The sequence below is a fragment of the Azolla caroliniana genome, unplaced genomic scaffold (assembly GCF_043228905.1).
Source record: "Azolla caroliniana isolate FFs.n. ecotype wild unplaced genomic scaffold, voAzoCaro1.0.p SCAF_13, whole genome shotgun sequence".
In the NCBI taxonomy this organism is placed as follows: domain Eukaryota; kingdom Viridiplantae; phylum Streptophyta; class Polypodiopsida; order Salviniales; family Salviniaceae; genus Azolla; species Azolla caroliniana.
The window spans coordinates 19,717,084-19,736,998 of record NW_028230448.1 but is presented as its reverse complement, the minus strand read 5'-3'; the positions used below and the strand labels follow the sequence as shown (position 1 = coordinate 19,736,998).

The following is a 19,915-nucleotide window of genomic DNA, read 5'->3' as shown; positions in this document are numbered from 1 at the left end:
ACGCAGAGGTGAGGAGGAACCAAAGGCATGGACGGCCCGGCCCGCGAGCAAGCGAGGAGTCCCTTCGCGCGCACAACAAGTCACATGAAATAACAATAAATACATGCATACCGTATCCGTAGAGATAGATAGATAGATAGATCGATAGCATTGTCATCCCATGATGAACCTTTGTTCGTTGGTTCGTTGGTCTTTCACGTTTACTTGGTTTGTTTTTGTTTTGGACGGGCTCCCGCCCGCCCGCCCAAACCTTCTTCTTCTTGCCTCCCTGTGTCTATGTCTAGTGTCTCACAATTATATCAAATTGATGATGTTATGGTGTTCCTCTCGACCACCCCCAAGCAAAAGATTTGAGACCATAGTACGTAAAATTTGTGTTCGTCTAGCATAACATTCGTTTTCCTACGTTGGAAAACGAATGTGAATGTTATTCAAACATTCTTGTGTTTTTATTTTTGTTTTTTTCCCATTTGTTTTTTGTTCTTTTCCATTTTTTAGGCTTATTTACCTCATAATAAATAGTTAATCCAAAAGTATGGTATTTATCATTCTTTGCGGGTGTTTTTCTTTCGCGAATGTGAATGCACGTATGGTTCATACTATGTTTGAGACTATCCCTTAACCCTAGCTAACGACGTCCCATTCCGCTGATGCTTATTGTCTAGAGATGAACCTTGGCCGCGTCGATTAGATGATTGGCGCCATGTTATAAGAGCTTTATTGAACCACCAATATCTTTGTAGTTTTACTGAGGAGATGATAAAATGACATGGCTAATCCCATATTTATATGTTAAGCCAATGGCCCCTTGACCGCCATGCAAGTTCCATGTATTGTTGATAGGACCTAAAACTATGTCATGATACCTCATGGTCACCGGATGCATTGGTGTTTGTCATTCCTACGTCTAGCTCGATCAGATGACAATGAACATCCTTTCCCCACAAGAAATGGAGACAATGTTTCTCATCACGAGAGTGGATTGACCACCAAATGAAGAACGCCGATTTGAGTTTGATATGTTTGTTTGCTAGCTTTGAAAAGTTTGTTTTTCTTTGCTCCATGACACGCACTCGTGCTCCAATGACGGTGATGCACGACCATTGACCATACATAAACGATCCATGATACACTCAAGACCATCTATATGCTTCCATTCCACATGTAACCATGATTTACCTTGATCATACAATATTTGTGAGGGATCCTTTCCACATACACAACCATTCATATACCTTTGCATTCCACGATTATAGTTTTTAATGTTTTTTGCATAAAAATCTCCTATCAGAGTCAAAGGAGCATATTGTTAACTTAACTCATCATTGTTGTCACATTAATAAGAATAATCGAGGACATGCGTTTACCATAAAGCCTTTGTTGTCATATACCCTCATTACTTTAATATTGTGAACATTAACATTTAATCTAAAAGAGAATGAACATTAAATTAAAGGGCCAACACCAATGACATAACAAAATCCATTAATCCAAATTGTTGATATTTTTATTTATCAAAAAATTGAAGGCACAACACTCCAATAAATCATGTAATTGGAATACTTTTCAAAAACATGTGCACATTATTATTCTACATCTTGCCATTCCTCCCCATGCCAATTGAGCCACATTCACTAAATATTCTCTTCTCATGTTATGATGGCAACATGAGCTCATGCAGGTCGCCATGTGTAACAGTTAGGCAACATGAGCTCATGCAGGTCGCCATGTGTAACAGTTAGGCAACATGAGCTCATGCAGGTCGCCATGTGTAACAGTTAGGCAACATGAGCTCATGTGTAACAACCCATTCATGCCTTTTAATAAATGGAGCATCTGCCCACCAAAAGCCTTCCTTTTGGTGTGTATGAGAGTATGAAAGAATAATAATTAAAATTGACCAAGTTTATACTACAATACATACAAAAATTATGTTTCGAAAGGACAATATTCAAACCTTCTACATCCAAATTATAGACCAATATCAATACCAATAAGATTGCACTGATATATTGAAAGTTTTCTCATTGGAAATTAGATAAAGAATAAAATAAAAACGGATTGCATGGCATTGAGATAATGAGCTTAACCACACACTCCTTGGTGCATGTGCGTGTATTAAAACCCATCATTGACTTTGAAAACAAGATATGCCATTTGCATTGAATGAAGTGAATACCTTAGATATCCCACACTCTCCCATTCATTACTAGATTCCTCTTAACTTCAATGTGAACTACCATTAAACCTCTATTTAAACCAGCTCCAGCTTTTGTGTGAGATGTTGATTACATGTTGTTTACTTAATTGATATACTTTTAAGTATTTTTGGTAGTTCCTTGAAATCTTCACCCTTCTTGTTAATATTAGGCTCCTCTTAACTTCTATGTCTATTTCCATAAAAGCTTTATTTAAACCAAGCCCCATCTCTTGTATAAGACGTTGATCTCCTGCAAGTATTCTAGTAATTTCATTGAAAATTTCGCACGTCTTATTAATACACATTTTTGGCTTTTGTGTATTTATTGTTTCTCTCTGTATTTTCTGATCTCTTATTATTTCACATACATGCTTAATCTATTAGTGGTTGGTAGCAAGTGCTCTCTAGTTGTGGCTTGGTATATAGTGTTTGCTTTGGCCTGATTAGTTAAGATGCACCATAGTTGTTAAAAAATGTGTATTCCACATTTAGAATACTCTAAAGTACTCTACACATATTCTACATTTTAGAATTGCCATTTTATAATATTTCATGTGTTCTAAGTATCTAACATATTTGACAAGTATTTAATGTTCCCAAAAAGTTTTAAAAAATCAATTAAAAATTATAAAATATGGCTATATTTAACAAATATTTAATGTATTTTACATGTATTCCACGTATTTAAAGTATTTTCCACATATTCTACATATTTAAAGTATTCTACACATATTCTTCGTATTTGAAGACTGAAGTATTCTACAATATTCTTCATATTTGAAGTATTCCACATGTATTCTTCGTATTTAAAGTATTTTACACATATTTTACATATATTGTCTGTAAAATACGTATGCTAAGTAGTTTTTCAAAAAGGTTGAATACTTTTAATATACTTAGCACACACATTCTACGTGTATTGTATGGTAAGTATTCTACAACAATGGGCCACACTTATGTGCAGTCTTAGCTAGGTATGAATGTGAATGACATAGGTTCAAAGGGCGGAATTACATACAAAATGAATGTGAGACCTAAGCTCTTAGGTCTAACATGAGCATGTGGACGATTGAAGGTCCCTAGGTCCGAAATGAGAACCCACATATGATTGGAGGTTTGACTCCCTATGTCTAACTTTATTTATAATCATCCTCGGGTCCTCGTTTCAAACCTAGGGGCAATGTATTGTGTAACTTCTTCTCGTTAGGGAAATTATTCTCTCTTTCGTATGAACATCAATTAACGAGCAAGCATTGGGTTTTGATCGTTTCGAAGGTACAAGCTCTTATCCCACCATTCATTGGATTTTAATTCCTCGTAACATTTTCCTTCGTACTCAAGCAAGAGCTCCATCTTAAGCTCAATCGCCTTACTGATGGGAAGATTAAGGCATGTGCGCCATGTAAGTTCCTTCCTTAGTTGTTATAGCTACATGCCTTCTTTAGTAGTGAGAACAACAATTACATACATTGTCTTTAGTGGAGGAGAAAACTATTGAGACTTGCTTTTTAGATTTCTAATATATTGTATGTTAGTCATCTAACAAATGTGAAGTGGAGTAAAGGCCACAATATAAAATTGTGAGACCTAAGAAGCCACGCAATAACTTAATTTCATCGCCACGCCACCTACCTTCCCATCACCTCAATTTCCCCTCTTTCTCAATATCAATATGTTGTACCCAATATTGCGAAGAGACCAACATAAAAGAGCATGTGGCAACTTTTGTCTCGATTTGGAAGGCTAACCATTTCATTAACCACCTAGATGCCCTCATGAGATAGTTGCTCACACTTTTTTGCACTAGAACATTGAACTCAACAATTGACGATCCCTTCTACACATCATTGAGTTTTCACATCCAACGTCCCTTTTAGAAGTTGTTGTTGAATAGATATATTATTATGTGCTAAAACCCCTTGACAATGAGCTCGGTAAAATATTGAATAATTGTAACATTTTTTATTGCTATATCATTATTAAAATGATCCTCTGCCTCCAATTCATACAACATCTAGAGATAGCACAAATCAAGGTAGGCGGTGAAATAACATGAAACAATACCAAATAAGCAATATTATACAACGTTCATACAACCACAAAGCTTAGCCCCATGCAATATACAAAAACCTTAATTTCCTAAAGCAACCCTTCCACCTCCGCAAGTTAATGAGTTTCTCTCATGTTACACATACACTGATCTTCTATGCAAATAAAGCTACCTTGAACGAAGAAGATAAGAAAGGTGACACCTTGGAACGATTTAGTTTCTCATGCATCTAGCATACATAAAGACCTGAAATGCTTGAAGGTGTGGATTATGTGGAGATGTATGTCTATTTTAATAAGTGTTGCTCCAATGGATATCACTGTTTGAAGAATTTCATCATGAAAACACGCGGGTTCAATAAAAAATGAAGATATGTGAATACATCCATTGTGAATACACACAATGCAATAATTGAAATTCAACATGTCACCAACAAAACATAATTTAAATTAGAGTCTTACGATTTCGAACACACCGCAAATCAACATTTTTCTTAGAAATATATCCGATTTTTTCCAAAAATGCTCCTATAACTACATAGTGTTACGAGTATATAATTCGTAGCGAGGTTCTTGGGTCGCAATACGTGTCTCTCCTACCAATCGTGATCGTGAATCGGGGACCTTAATGAGGTTCTCCACCACCTGTATTGGAAACGAGGCGAGGTTGTGGAGTTACCGAACGTGATTGGCTATCGAAGCTTTGGTTTGGAGTCACGTACCGTGATCCAAGAAAGGGCGCGAGGTTTTTGGGTCACGAAACATGATTCGGTCACGAAACGTGATTCAAGGGTCGAGGAAGCCCGAACGAAGTGAAGAAGCCATTTACAAAACCACAAACCCTTTATATTTCCAAGACCCAAGAACCGATAGCTTTTTGGGCTGGTGCCGGGGAGGTTAGACCTATTAGTCGCCACCACTCCACATGAACGATGACGACGGGACGTCTCTCCGTCAGAGAAAACGGCGGCAAATGTGACGGCGCTGTGTCGCCGTTAGGGTATCGTCACAGGAGGCGAAATGTGTGTTGAGGGGGAGAGAGTATATATATATAAATCCCTGACTGATCGCTGTTCTTCTCTGCTTGGAAGTGGAAGGCCGTCTTCGCAAACGACCTCCACCCCCCCAATCTCCATCTCTCACAGTCCTACCCCCGTTTCTTCGAGCTTCCCTCCCGACTCCATCATGAGAGAGTGCATCTCTGTGCATATCGGCCAAGCCGGCATCCAGGTCGGAAACGCCTGCTGGGAACTTTATTGCTTGGAGCATGGTATTCAGGTGCGTTTCCCTGTTTCATTCTCTGTCTTCGTCTGTCTCTCCTTCGTTCCTTCCCTATCCTGGAGCTCAGTGTGCGTTTGTGTACGTTGGTTTTTTGTAGACGCTCTGTCTCTATATGTGTCTGTATCGGATTCTTTAGTCTTATTGTGTGTGTATGTATTTGTCTTTTTGGTTCTAAACCAGCTCTTTTCTCCCAGATTGAATCACAGGTTTTGTTTATTTTCTGTCATTTTGTTTTTGTGGCTGTGAATGAATTCGTTCTCTTATTTACTTCTGTTTTGTATTTCACGTTCTCTGTATATCTGTATGCATCCGAGTGTTTTAATAGAGATTTCCGTATGTCATTTAATCCATTATGTCCGAATATTCACTCCTTTACATGTGAAATATCGGTTGAAATAGCAATGCATTTTCTTTGTTTTCTTCAACTCAAACTATCTATCTATTCTTCTTTCGTAATTCCATAATTCTTTTGTTTGTGGCTTTAATGGATTGTTTTCTATACGTATACAGCCTGATGGTCAGATGCCAAGTGATAAGACAGTAGGAGGAGGAGACGATGCCTTCAACACTTTCTTCAGTGAGACAGGTGCCGGGAAGCATGTTCCTCGAGCAATCTTTCTCGACCTGGAGCCAACTGTCATCGATGAGGTTCGAACTGGAACCTATCGACAGCTCTTCCATCCTGAGCAGCTTATTAGTGGCAAGGAGGATGCAGCAAACAACTTCGCACGAGGTCATTATACCAGTAAGTTACTCCGGATCTACAATATACCTTTTGTTTTTCTTATTCACTGCATTTACATTCTTGTGTTTTCTGGATCCACCTTTGGTTCTCTCTCTTACTGTATATGTTGATTGTCTCCATAGCTACCTTGATTAGTACTTATGAATAGATCTAACTTGCATTAGCAGTTTATCTGTTTTGTGATTGAGATAGGTTTTTCTCGTTTTCGTAGATCTGTCTTCTATGTTATTCCTATGAGCTTTCCCTGATGGTCTCCTGAAATTTCTGCCAGTTGGTAAAGAAATCGTGGATCTGTGCCTTGACCGCATCCGTAAGCTCGCTGATAACTGCACTGGCCTCCAAGGTTTTCTTGTCTTTCATGCCGTTGGTGGAGGTACTGGCTCAGGCCTCGGTTCACTACTTCTCGAGCGCTTGTCAGTTGACTATGGAAAGAAGTCCAAGCTTGGATTCACCGTCTACCCCTCCCCTCAAGTTTCCACCTCGGTTGTAGAGCCTTATAACAGCGTTCTTTCAACTCATTCTCTCTTGGAACATACTGATGTGTCTATACTGCTCGATAATGAGGCCATTTATGATATCTGTAGACGTTCTCTCGACATTGAGCGCCCTACATATACAAACCTTAACAGACTGGTCTCTCAGGTGATCAATTTTTTGTCACATAAAGAAATATCTTTCTCACGTAAGACTATTTATGGTTGTATTTATTGACCTTTCATGATATCTAATCTTTTGGTTTGTATCATCAGGTTATTTCTTCTCTTACTGCCTCCTTGAGGTTTGATGGAGCTCTCAATGTTGATGTTACCGAGTTTCAGACGAACTTGGTACCATATCCAAGGATCCATTTCATGCTCTCATCGTATGCACCTGTCATATCAGCTGAGAAAGCATATCATGAACAGCTTTCTGTTGCAGAGATTACAAACAGTGCTTTCGAGCCAGCTTCCATGATGGCCAAGTGTGATCCGAGGCATGGAAAATATATGGCTTGCTGTCTGATGTACAGAGGAGATGTGGTACCTAAAGATGTGAATGCTGCGGTGGCTACAATCAAGACAAAGAGAACTATTCAGTTTGTGGATTGGTGTCCTACTGGATTCAAGTGTGGTATTAACTATCAGCCACCAACTGTGGTTCCGGGGGGTGATCTAGCTAAAGTACAGAGAGCTGTGTGTATGATTTCAAACTCTACGAGTGTTGCAGAAGTGTTCTCAAGAATTGATCATAAGTTTGATCTCATGTATGCCAAGCGTGCTTTTGTGCACTGGTATGTTGGTGAGGGTATGGAGGAAGGTGAATTCTCTGAAGCCCGGGAAGACTTGGCTGCACTGGAGAAGGATTATGAAGAGGTTGGAACTGAGTCTGCAGAGGGTGAAGATGAAGATGGGGAGGAATATTGATAGCACCTGGCTGTCTTTTTCTTAGTATCAGTTTTTTCAGTTTTGATAATGTTTGTTGTGTGGGTTATCTTTTTCAATATAGTTGTTTCAGCTGCTCACATATGTGTTTGCAGTAGAATTGTGTGTTTTAGTAAAAAAGACGCTGATTAATGTAGGATGAAGCTTTTGTTAATTCTTTCTCTATTAATCTTAAATGAAGTTTTCTTGAATTCTCATAACTCTATTACGACAAGGTACCACAATCCTCAGAAGTAGTCCAGGCTGCACTTTCTTCACTCACTCCCATAAGTCTTTGACCTGTCGGCCTCTCACAAAGACCACTGAATGTCCCCCAGGCTCCAGTGAAGTCTCCAACTCTCAGGTTGTTATTTTGATGGTCTTCATGTTTGATAGAAAATGCAAAAGAAACGCAAAATGTATAAACTTTTCTAGGTGCGGTTATAAATTTCTTTTGTAGTAAAACTATAAACTGCATTATTTCATTCAATATTAGTACTGCAGAAACTCCCCGATATGATCAAGTATTTGAGTTTCTTCTGATTGAAGCATGAGAGCTAATAATATTGTAGGCAAATCACAAAAACCTATTTGGTGGTGCTTAATGTTCTATTATCGTTCTCTGAAAACATTTATGTGGTTTCTTTGTCAGAAACAGCATACCTTATTTCATACTCGGAAATCTCACTTTGATAACGACATGCAACAATTGCACTGGCAATCCTAAGTGTGTAGTTTTTGCAAACGCAAAAATTAGGCATCTCCTAAATGACCGTTGTGAATAAAAGTTCTTGTTTGTGGACAAAAATCATGATCAAGCAGACATAATTGATCTCTAATTGAAGTCATTTGTTAATAGAGAAAGGGAACAATTCTAGCTTTTCACTATATATCATGTTTTGCTACGATGCATTACCTGGGAAGAAATTTTCTTCATTATAACAAAGCATAACCATGGCTACTGCATCTTTAATACTCTTCTTCAGTGCCAAATTAATTTTGCAGGTGTGGTATGTCCTTTTAATTATTGCAAGCTGCTTTTTTTATTAGAAAATGTCGTTGAACTTTTAAACATGAGGATCCATGTAGCTCCAAATTTAATGAACTTTTTCACTTAGAACATATGGGTACACTTCATCAAGGTCACTAAATGTAATACAGAACTCTGTAGAGAAACCTTTACCGCCTATGGGAAAATCATGTTATACATAAATCAAAACACTACATACTACAGGCTTACCTGAACACTACATGTTTAAAGGCTGTTGCTGATGGTGCTATCAGAATTATAAGTAAACAAATGGCTTAAACATTGATTGATGCATGTGAATATCCACATCTTTGATAACACTAACTAGTGGTTATGCTGCTCTCCATGTAAGTTTACCACACCATCCAGATGCAATGACGTTTAGGTTAAGACAAACGAATCTTGTCCCGACAAATTTCATCTTTCAATCACTAGCCCCAACGGTCTGGTCTGTCTATACCATATTCATTCTCTGATATTCGAAACTCCACCAAAGGGTTGTTTGGTACAACGAGGAGTAAGAATCAAGTAATTATCTTGCATATAAAAGTTTCAGCACCTGAATTAAGCCAAAAATGCATCAACGGTATATTAGTGAATCAGAAACTGTTGCACTTACAATGGTGTTCCTTAACGATGGCAATCCAAAAATGGTAGAACTTTGATGGTTCTTTTGTGACAAATATAATGTTTACAAACATCTATCCTTAACTCCAGGTGAGCAGAGATGCATAAATGCAGACCATTTTAACAAACTTAAAGAGACTAATACCAAATTCTAGGATTCTAAGCCAGAACCCAACTCTAATTTTTGAAAATAAATGGTTAACGACGAGATTTTGGGACATGACGTTAGCAACACATAGTTAGAGTCTGCAATTATATATACATTAAAACACTTTTAATGATATACGCAATCTCATAACATGATTCAACACTCTCAATCAATTCACGATCCCATCTATTCAGCTTATGCAGTCACAAAGTGATCAATATGATCCGACAAAGGGTCATATGTTCTACTATGCTGGAAACAGGGTCTACAGCTTTGGAAATAATCTGAAGTGAAACAAGAGGGGTACCAGTTACAAGTTTTCAACCAGATCTTTGTAGGGGCAAGTACTCAAGCATCAACTAGTTACTAGTAAGCTTAGATAGTTAAAGTTGTGGCTAGGTTTCACTTCACTGACTGTAGGAATGTAAGTGTTTTCATCTCAGACAACTTTATTGAAGCAACTTCATTCTATGATATCGCCTAGAGGTATAATAGTGATGCTAAATGTCAGATGAGAGCAAGAAGCTAGAAAAGGACGATTATCTTCACCTCAGAATAACTGACAAATGGCCAGGATTAATTAGAAGTTCATGCCTATTCTGATATTTGGCATGGTATCTCAGGTTCTTTAAGCGACGTTTCTTATATGCTACTTTAGGATATCCCTATAATATTTTAATACACCATCTGTTTATCATGATTTAACATTGGAAAGTGTCCATATTAATCAACTCATGCGTAACAAAATGATGGTCATAAAGTTCAAGTAGCATACTTGATTAGTTGATGGCCTTGAAATAGACGATTGCCGTACACACATTTCTGCAGTGATAACCATGGAGTGCATTTGATGATAGTTAAAAGAACCCCGCAATTCTGGATCAGCTAGCTCTTGGATGTTCCTTGATTCTAATAATGGCCTTGCCTAGAACCAGAAAGGATATTCAGCAAAAATAGACGAAGCTCAATAAGCTAAATCCTCCCATAAGACCTACCCAATTGACGAGGCATTGCTGATCATCATCCACAGCTCGACGCCCAGAGATGATTTCCAACAGGAGAACACCAAAAGAGTATATGTCAGTCTTTTCATCGACAATACCATGCATATGATACTCTGGTGCAAGGTATCTGCCAGGAAAAATATTGTTCACCATCATCAAATGTTCATTCTAAATTTGCGTACATAGAAATCAGCAGTTATACTGTAAACAAGATGAACATTTAGAAATTATGATCAAGTACTTTCTTCTCTCTTACCACTTGTTTTATTTTGGGACATAAAAGATATTTCCTTTGGAATTAGATGGAAGTAGAATGTTGGCTTCAATCTAATCAAAAGCCTATTTTTGCTCAGGAAGGACTAATCGAGAATTGACATGAATTGGAAAGCATGCAAGAAACTTTTGCAATGAAATGGCATGCCCAAGTGCTTTACAAGGAAGCAAGAACTTACATCAGATGAAATGCACATAAAGAAACTTAAACCCATGCATGTCTCCTAGAGTTGATAGGTCTGTTTGTTCTATTGTGCTGATACTTCGTTCATGCATTTCTTTACACTTATCTTCATTTCACATTTCACCTCAAAATTTAATGAGTTCCCACACGAGTTGCTGTTAGCAGTACCATGAATGACATAATCATTATCTAGTAACTTAGCTTTATAATTGTGTACAAGATCTACAGCCATCCTGCATTCTAGTAAAATATATTCCAGTTTGTCGTGCTGTCAGGCAGTGCCAACAAATACACATTTGAAAGAATCCTACTGTGTGTAATTCTGTGAGAAACCAGGAAGCTTGCAACAAGAATCATGTGACTCTAGAATAACCTACAGGCACTTTTGTAGAGAATAAGTCACAACTACAATTTTATGTGGTGACAAGCTGAAATATTTGGCAATTCTGAAAAGAACAAGGAAGCACACAAAAGGTATTTGCCAAATGTGAAAAGAACATGGAAGCATACAAAAAGTATTTGACAACTGTAAAAAGATCATGAAAGCATACAAAAGGTATTTGGCCACCATGAAAAGAAGAGGCATACAACAGAGGAGATTTGGCAACCCTTACAAGAACAAGGAAGAAAATGAAATATATTTGGCAACCCTGAAAAAACACATAAAACAGACAGATGCAGTCTTCATTTCACTAGCACAATGAGAGCACGGGGAGGTGCTAACAAGAAGCTAATGAAACAGACTATAACCTAGAGAAACAACACAAAAATAAGGGAGGATGTATTACCATCACTAAGTGAACAAAAAACTCAACAAATATTACAATACCAGCGATTTATAAGGATTAGGTATCTCGGCAATGCTGTGATATAAATTAGATCATATTTGGATTACATTTCAAAAAAGAGACTACCCAGTAAACGACAAATAGAAGACTCGCAACAAAATAAAGTCTTAATGCATAGAAGCAGAGAAAGGTATGTCCTCTATACCCGAAAGTTCCTTCAATTGGAGATACAGAATGATGAGTCCATTCCCTAGGAAGCCATTTTGCTAGACCAAAATCTGAAATCTGTCCATTAGAAACCTGTGAGATGAGACAAAGCGCATTTCCAAAACAGCAGTACTTTTACCTGTGGCTCATAGTCATCATCAAGCAAGACATTTGATGCTTTAATATCCCTATGGATGATACGACGTCGACATTTTTCATGCAAATAGAGAAGTCCCCGAGCAGTGCCGATAGCCACCTTATATCTCAGAGGCCAATCAAATGTTTTTAGCCTGGGACCTGAAAGCAAGAAAATGTTTGAGGAAATCCATAGTGTAATTGTTAGTGGAAATATTTATAAAAATATGATAAAATCATAATACCATGTAATATGCTTGCAAGGCTTCCATGTGGATAAAATTTGTATACCAAATATAACCCACCCTCAAGGCAAAAGCCAAGCAATGGTGTCGTATTTGGATGAGAAATATGGGCCATGATACCTATCTCTACTAGAAAGTCCTTCTCCTTCAGCTCATCGGAATCAGATTGATCAAGTTTTTTAATGGCAATAACTTGGCCATCCACCAGAGTACCTTTATATACTTTTGCATAGCCCCCTTTACCTACTATATTATCTGCAGATTCATGGTGAAATAAAAGATAATAGTGATATGGTTAAATGTTTCAAAGTTTCAGATTCATGTATCAAAATAAATAAAAGCTATGATTTCTCCTTTCATATTTGATTTATCAGTGATTCAATTGTCTCTAAAGTTTAAACACTAGTCTATTGAAAAGGAATATAACAATTACCTGGATTGAAGTTACTTGTTGCAGAAAGGATCTCAGCCAGCGTGAAGCATCTCCACGAAGGGAGCTCAGGAGAGCATGCAGCTATATCACATGGGCTACAGTCATTTAATATAGTTTCATTTTCTGTAATGATTCTACTATTCGCTTGCATTTCTGAAACATTCTTTCTGGAGCCAATACTTTTATTAATAGACATTGTTTCCAAGATTCGACGTGTCGATTCAGCATGCCAAAAGCCTGACTTTCTCCATAACGAGAGGCATCTTTTTGGATAGAGTTTTCCTGGTGAGACATCTTCAGTGTTAAGGCCTGATAATTCTGATAGAAGCGACTCTGCCGATTGAAGAAGTGAGACCTCTGCCTGAATTTGTTTCATATTTCTAGATGTTATTTCAGATTGACATTTTTCAGATGGTATTAAATACCTATCCTTAAGGCATTCAGAGGTCTAATATTGAGGAATGAGGTTCAGCACCTAATAATGGAGCAAAAGAAAAAAAAAAACGGTATTTAAAAAGAATCCAAGAAGTAAAATAACAAACACATAGATGCAAAATTCAAACTACACAGTCTACATTATTCTATGAGGGATTTCAGCTCAACAACACTAAGGCTCAATGCCTAATGCTGTTGACCACTTCATGGAGCAGTACATGCTTATCTTTTTTAATCTGCAGATACACTTACCTATCGCTGGAGAAACATTTCATTTGATTCTCAAATTTGGCTGGCATCATTGCCAGCTTTTTTCATGTTTCCCATGGGTGCACGTCCATATTTTAAATGGTGTGTACAACAAAGTAATGGGCTGATGTATGCAATGGTAATGTCATATCTGAATCTTCTAGTAAAACAAGTAATGGAGGTCTAATATTGAGGAATGAGGTTCAGCACCTAATAATGGAGCAAAAGAAAAAAAAAACGGTATTTAAAAAGAATCCAAGAAGTAAAATAACAAACACATAGATGCAAAATTCAAACTACACAGTCTACATTATTCTATGAGGGATTTCAGCTCAACAGCACTAAGGCTCAATGCCTAATGCTGTTGACCACTTCATGGAGCAGTACATGCTTATCTTTTTTAATCTGCAGATACACTTACCTATCGCTGGAGAAACATTTCATTTGATTCTCAAATTTGGCTGGCATCATTGCCAGCTTTTTTCATGTTTCCCATGGGTGCACGTCCATATTTTAAATGGTGTGTACAACAAAGTAATGGGCTGATGTATGCAATGGTAATGTCATATCTGAATCTTCTAGTAAAACAAGTAATGGTAATGTCATTTAAATTATGGTGTGTCCATATTTTAAATGTGCGTACAACAAAGTAATGGGCTGATGTATGCAATGGTAATGTCATATCTGAATCTTCTAGTAAAACAAGTTATGGCCCAAACAAAGAATTTGGAAAATGTCGATACTTGAGAATTGGAGTTTTTTAATACGTGCTATGGTATTTTCTAGGGTCAATTTCTAGCTGACAAACAAGGTACTTTGCCTGTTTCCTAGGATTCTCGACAATAGTTGAATCTACAACAAAGGTACACAATGCTTCTTCATGTGTCAAGATCCTACCCTTACATAAAAAAAGGCTTTTGAAAAAGCACATTTCTTAGTTTTTGAAAATATTGAAATTAATACACTTTTCATGCCATAATTCTCACTAAAAAACATATCGACAATCAGCACATTTTTCCTTCAGACGCATTCTGAAAAAACTGGAGTTAATGCACTTTTTATCACATAATGCTTACCAGAAATAGAGGTTAAAAAACAGTTTCTTTTCCGTAGACATCGTTCTAGCTCTCTACTGCGACAAAGAAGGGGGGGGGGGGGGGGGGAGGTCTGTAGCAGAATTAGAAGTAAACAGGGGAAGGATGATTCAATGGGTCAAAACCTCTCCCACGTCTGCAACGGAGCAGAGATAATTCATGTGGGTTTCAGAAGGGATCATACGAGAAGACGAAGAAATGGTAGCATAATGATGAAGAAAAACGCAGGCGGAGACAGAAAACCGGGGGGGGGATGGGAAGAGATTTGTTTTTGGATATAGGGTCACAAATGGGCAAAAAGGCTACAACCATAAATAATAACACACAAGAGTGTTAACACTCACTATGTATGTATGTACATACATATATTTAGTAAGACTAACCCAATGTTCCGGTGGTGTTAAAGAAAGGCCCTTTTCTTCACATCGTCGGAGTAATAAAAGAAAACATGATCATGTATATGATCAAAGGAATAGGGCCAACAAAGAAGATAGATAGATATTTTTTAGCATCCATAGAGAGGCCAATATTGACCCATAACTCATGGTTAGGGTCTAGAGGTGCTAAGAGAGAGAGAGAGAGAGAGAGAGAGAGAGAGAGAGAGATGGATGTAGCTCAGTTGGTAAGGTTGAACAATGGAGACCAGGTATGGGTTCAACCCCTACATTCCACAGTGGCATCTAGTGAATTAAGAGATATGTATGAAGTATATAATATAGAGGTGAGTAAAATTGGGTTTCGAACCCAAGACATAGTAGTGGCTTGTAGTGTAACAATTTACCAATAAGGTAAGCTAATTACGATAAAAAGATATATATATTTTTAATATTCGGTGTGGAGATAATGCCTAAGTCATGGTGACAATTGTACTCCAACTCTGTCAAATTTATGACTTTTGATGTTCTGGTGTAAACCATCGAGCAAACTTGGGAGAGAGATTAATGAAATTGGTCAATTAGATAAGTTGATCCATCTAAGGTGAAGTGTTAGGGAGAGTTTGAAGACATGTTAATAGCAAAAGGAGATGGATAAGCTAATGCCCACGAGAGACCAAATATGATTGTCTATGGGATGAGGCATTGCCCCATGACAAGGATCAAAGTATAGTTCCCTCAAATTTATGATTTGTTGCTACAATGTAAACCATTGAGGCAAAGGTATAAGAAGAGGAGGGGATTAGATAGATCAATCAATTTGTACATTTGAATTCACTTTTTTTATTATTGTTTTGCCAGAGGAAAAGGGAGGGGGGGGGGGTATCTGTATCATGATGGGATGACTTTCAAGGTCCAAAGTAATTATTTTTCTTGGTTGAGCCTAGACATGAAATGCAACTTCCCTTTCCCACGATAATGGGGATTGGTAGAAACAAAGAAATAAAGAAAAACACACTAACATTGAATTAAAGCACCAAAATTGACCAATGAGACAAATCCATGCCATAAATATGGAGAACCTAATAATAGAGCATAGAAATCACATAAAGATGCAATGAGGGAAGGAATATACACAAATAAAGGGCAAACGTCGTGTAGATATACATATCAATAAATGATGGGTATGATGTAGATTAACATGATGATTAAGAGATAGACAAAGCATAGACCAATAAATGATGGATATCGATGACCACATCAACAAACATTTTGTATGTGTGTGTGTGAGAGAGAGATATTTGAAAATGACAATAAATCAAACATGGCAGATCAATAGATGATAAGAATCATTAAACAATCAAGAGGATGGAATGTAAGATAGGAACTTATTACAAATCACTATTGGAACTTGGACACGTCTATATGAGAGATAGACAGAGAGACATCTTAACACTGACAAGGACCAATTGCAATCTATGGGATGGAGCTTAATCCATGGCAAGGATCAAACTTGGGATCTCTCAAATTTATAACTTCAATGGTACATTGTCAAGCAACAAGCCAATAAAAATCGATATATTTTTAATGTCAATGGGAGATTGACTTTGATTGCCTAGTCCATGGAGAGAGAGAGAGAGAGAGAGAGAGAGAGAGAGAGAGAGAGATTTTATTATCATCACTGAAAGTCAAATATAACCTATCGAATGAAAAGTAAAAAAATTTACATTATACATGTGGAATTGAAGGAATAACTCTTAATGCTCAAATTTTATAAATGAACATTGCAATTGGGAGTGATTTTTGTCATTGTGATAGGAATGTTTTTAGGGAATCGAGTAGATTGACATCGCACAAAAAAATAAACTCAAGCTTAGGGACAAAAGTAGATTGACATTGCATTGTTTTCAATATGGTCAAAGGCTTCACATTTTATTAAGTTGTGATGCTCATTGATGAACTTGTTCAGGGCCAAATATTTATAGTTGTCATTTATCCTTGGTTGTGCCCAAACACCTTGTCTCACATCGAAGAGAACGAGAGATAAGTCATATGGAAAGCAATGGTGGATAGTGCACAAACGGATGGATTCTAGCGCGTGCTGGTGAGTGTGGTTTCCTTGTTTGGAGAAGAAGATGATTCTATAGTTTGGTGCAACATATATGCCTATGGAAACTTAATTTCACAAATTCATAATAGTACGAGACTGTTGATTGTAAATGGTGCATCTTTATGAGATGGTAGGGATAGTTTTCTATGTAGAAAACATAACGAGAGTAGTGTGATTGATTATATGTTATTCTCATATGGTTTCTTTGATCACATACTAATTAGTAGTGCCTAAAGATGATCCAAATCTATTTTCATCCATAGGCATTAATGTTACTAGAGACAATGAGCTCTCCCTTGGATTTGAAGTAATGCTTATTCTAGATTGACAAAAAGTTTTATCTATAACGAAACAAGCATAATTGGCTAGCTCATGTATGATAGTGCCCATATTTCACGGATATCCCTGACAATTATGAAAATATACTTGTAGAATATATGAGCTAGTCTTGTAGGTCATGACTCCTTAGTTAATATGTTATCCATTGGTTAGCTCATCTACAACAATCCCCGCATTTCACTGATTTCCATTGTTGATATATTGTAGATTATATGAGTTAGTCTTGTAGGTCATGAGCTATTGTTGTTAATATATTGTAGATTATATGAGCTAATCTTGTAGGTCATGAGTATTTCTATAGGTTGTGATTCCTTATTTGTTCAAGGACCTCCCCTCTCAGTGTATCTATATTGTCTTCTTATACATCCTCAAGCTTACTACTTTTATCCTCATACATTTTGCGATTAGCATTTTTGTTGTAAAAAGGGTATGATCCTTGGGCTCAAAAGAATAATCCCCGTGCCTTTGGGGTAAATCTTATTATTTTCGAGAATAATCCTTCTCTTTGTTTTGTTGACCATTGCGATTACAATCAACATTTATTTTGCACAAGAGACACCTTGTATCCAACCATTTATGTCCCATAAATAGTGACTCATGGCATGCCATAATGCATTTTGAAAAAGTCCCTAATGCCTTTCCCAAGTGACGTAGGTGATCTTGTATTCTCCTCCAAGTTCCCATGAATAACAATGTTCTTGGATTATCACTCTTCATTCTTTCAATTCATGTGAATGCATAATTTTCACATTATTGTGCCATGACTTCCATGATAGGGATTCCAGGATTTGGAAACGACATTACAATGACATCAATTCGCCATGCACCAACACGTGGGGTTCATGTGAATGATATGATATTGTAATTTCCTACTATTGGCATAGCATCCTCATTTCATTTGGTTGCAAATGCATCTAGACAACACAACTCAATGACCATCATGAGCATACATAAGTTGATTGCACAAATAGTGTGTCCATAGTTGCTTGTTAACCCAACCAAAAGAGAGAATTGTGTTCTCATCTATAGGTTGACATTGCAAAGCTTTATTTATTTAAGATTCTATTTAACTTCATGAAGTAATTGATATGCAAAACCACTATCTTGATCTTGTGCATCCATCTGGAACTTAATATTTTGCTTGTTTGTCTTTTACATTTTCTTTTTTTGTGTGAGATAGATTTTATTATCGTCATTGGAGGTCAAATATTTTGTCGAACCAAAGGTGAAATACTTTGTCATTGTGAGAGAAATGTGTTCAAGCCTTAAGGATTGCACCGATTTGACAATGTGAGTAACAATCGGCAACGGTTTGGTTCGAGAGGGTCAAAACCGAACCGAACCATTAAATTAAAAAAAAAACAAAACATTTTAAAATTTTTTAAAATTTAAAAAAAGTTATTTTAAATATTTAAAATTTTTTAAAATAAATTTAAAATATTTCATTATTTTAAATTTTTTAAATTTGAAATATGTTCCTAAAATGTGAGAATAAGTTCTAAAAATGAAAAGATTGTTAAATTTATTTATTTAAAAAAAAAAAAACCAAAACCGTTAAGCCGTGGTTTCGTGGTTTGGTTCGGTTCAAACTGAACCGTTGCTGATTGTTAAATGTGAGAAAAGCAATGTTTTTTTCTTTTAAGGAAATATGCCCACATAATCCTACAATAATAATACATTATCACAAAGAAGTAGGATGATTACCCCAATGCTAAAAAAGCAAGCGGAGAACCTTGAAATGCTCACAAAACTTATTCACTATATTTAACAAACCCTATTGTCTCCTTTTATAACATTGATTAAGGTGTATCTTTTACCCAACTATATACCTAGTAGACAATAAAAGCTTAATTTGTCGTAACATAATATACAAAAGGTGACATGACATTTGTGTGGAAAGAGTGTTTATACTTAACAAAGGACACGTAAATACCTTTGGGTATTTATCGGAATACCCCTAAGATTTTAAAGCTAGTGGAATACCCTTATGTAGATCAGTTGGAATCTTAGAGGAGTATCGTTGTAAATAACCAAAAAGATTAGCGACATTCCAACGACTCTGTAGGGAAAACCTCTAGGATATTTATGACGTACTCCTAGATGGGTTTTGAGGAAGCTCAAAGTTTTCAGAAGCTACAAGGACATACAATGATTTGGCGAGATAGGTAGGCAGGTAGGCAAGTGCAGGCACGGAGAGATGGAGGGTGGGGCACAACCCTACCCCTTAATTCTCGGCATCGAGCTCTACTTGTGTGGAAGGAGCAGCTCCATGTTGAGGGTAACCCCTCTCGGAGAGATAGTTATTAGGTAGGTGCAAGCATGCATTGATGGAGGGTTGGGCATAACCCTAACCCTAATTCTTGACATTGAGCTTTCCGCTTGTGCATAACCCTAACCCCATGGGCACCCACTTGGAGAGGAGGGCATTTGTCGAGTTTTCAAAAGTCTCTAGAATACATATATTGATATTACACACACTCACTCGAGATGGGGGTATTCATGTAAATAGCCAAAACCACACACGACAGAGAGAGAGAGAGAGAGAGAGAAGGCTGACAAAACCCT

At 37.0% G+C, this 19,915-nt stretch overlaps 2 protein-coding genes across 2 annotated transcripts; one reads left to right on the top strand and one right to left on the bottom strand.

Annotated features, from left to right (window-relative positions):
* The first annotated feature begins 5,330 nt into the window (after window positions 1–5,330).
* LOC147856575 (tubulin alpha chain) lies at window positions 5,331–7,896 on the top strand. Its single transcript, XM_087329664.1, has 4 exons — window positions 5,331–5,527; window positions 6,041–6,275; window positions 6,547–6,917; window positions 7,025–7,896. Exons 1-4 carry the CDS (start codon window positions 5,435–5,437, stop codon window positions 7,676–7,678), a joined length of 1,353 nt encoding a protein of 450 aa, XP_087185790.1. The 5' UTR covers window positions 5,331–5,434; the 3' UTR covers window positions 7,679–7,896.
* An 867-nt stretch (window positions 7,897–8,763) lies between these two features.
* On the bottom strand, window positions 8,764–14,577 carry LOC147856574 (putative receptor-like serine/threonine-protein kinase At5g57670). Its single transcript, XM_087329665.1, has 8 exons — window positions 14,510–14,577; window positions 12,750–13,224; window positions 12,317–12,571; window positions 12,076–12,233; window positions 11,935–12,014; window positions 10,476–10,611; window positions 10,256–10,405; window positions 8,764–9,264 (listed from the first exon to the last, which is right to left on the bottom strand). The coding sequence occupies exons 2-8, from the start codon at window positions 13,123–13,125 to the stop codon at window positions 9,238–9,240; spliced, it is 1,182 nt and encodes a 393-aa protein (XP_087185791.1). The 5' UTR covers window positions 13,126–13,224; window positions 14,510–14,577; the 3' UTR covers window positions 8,764–9,237.
* Window positions 14,578–19,915: the final 5,338 nt, after the last annotated feature.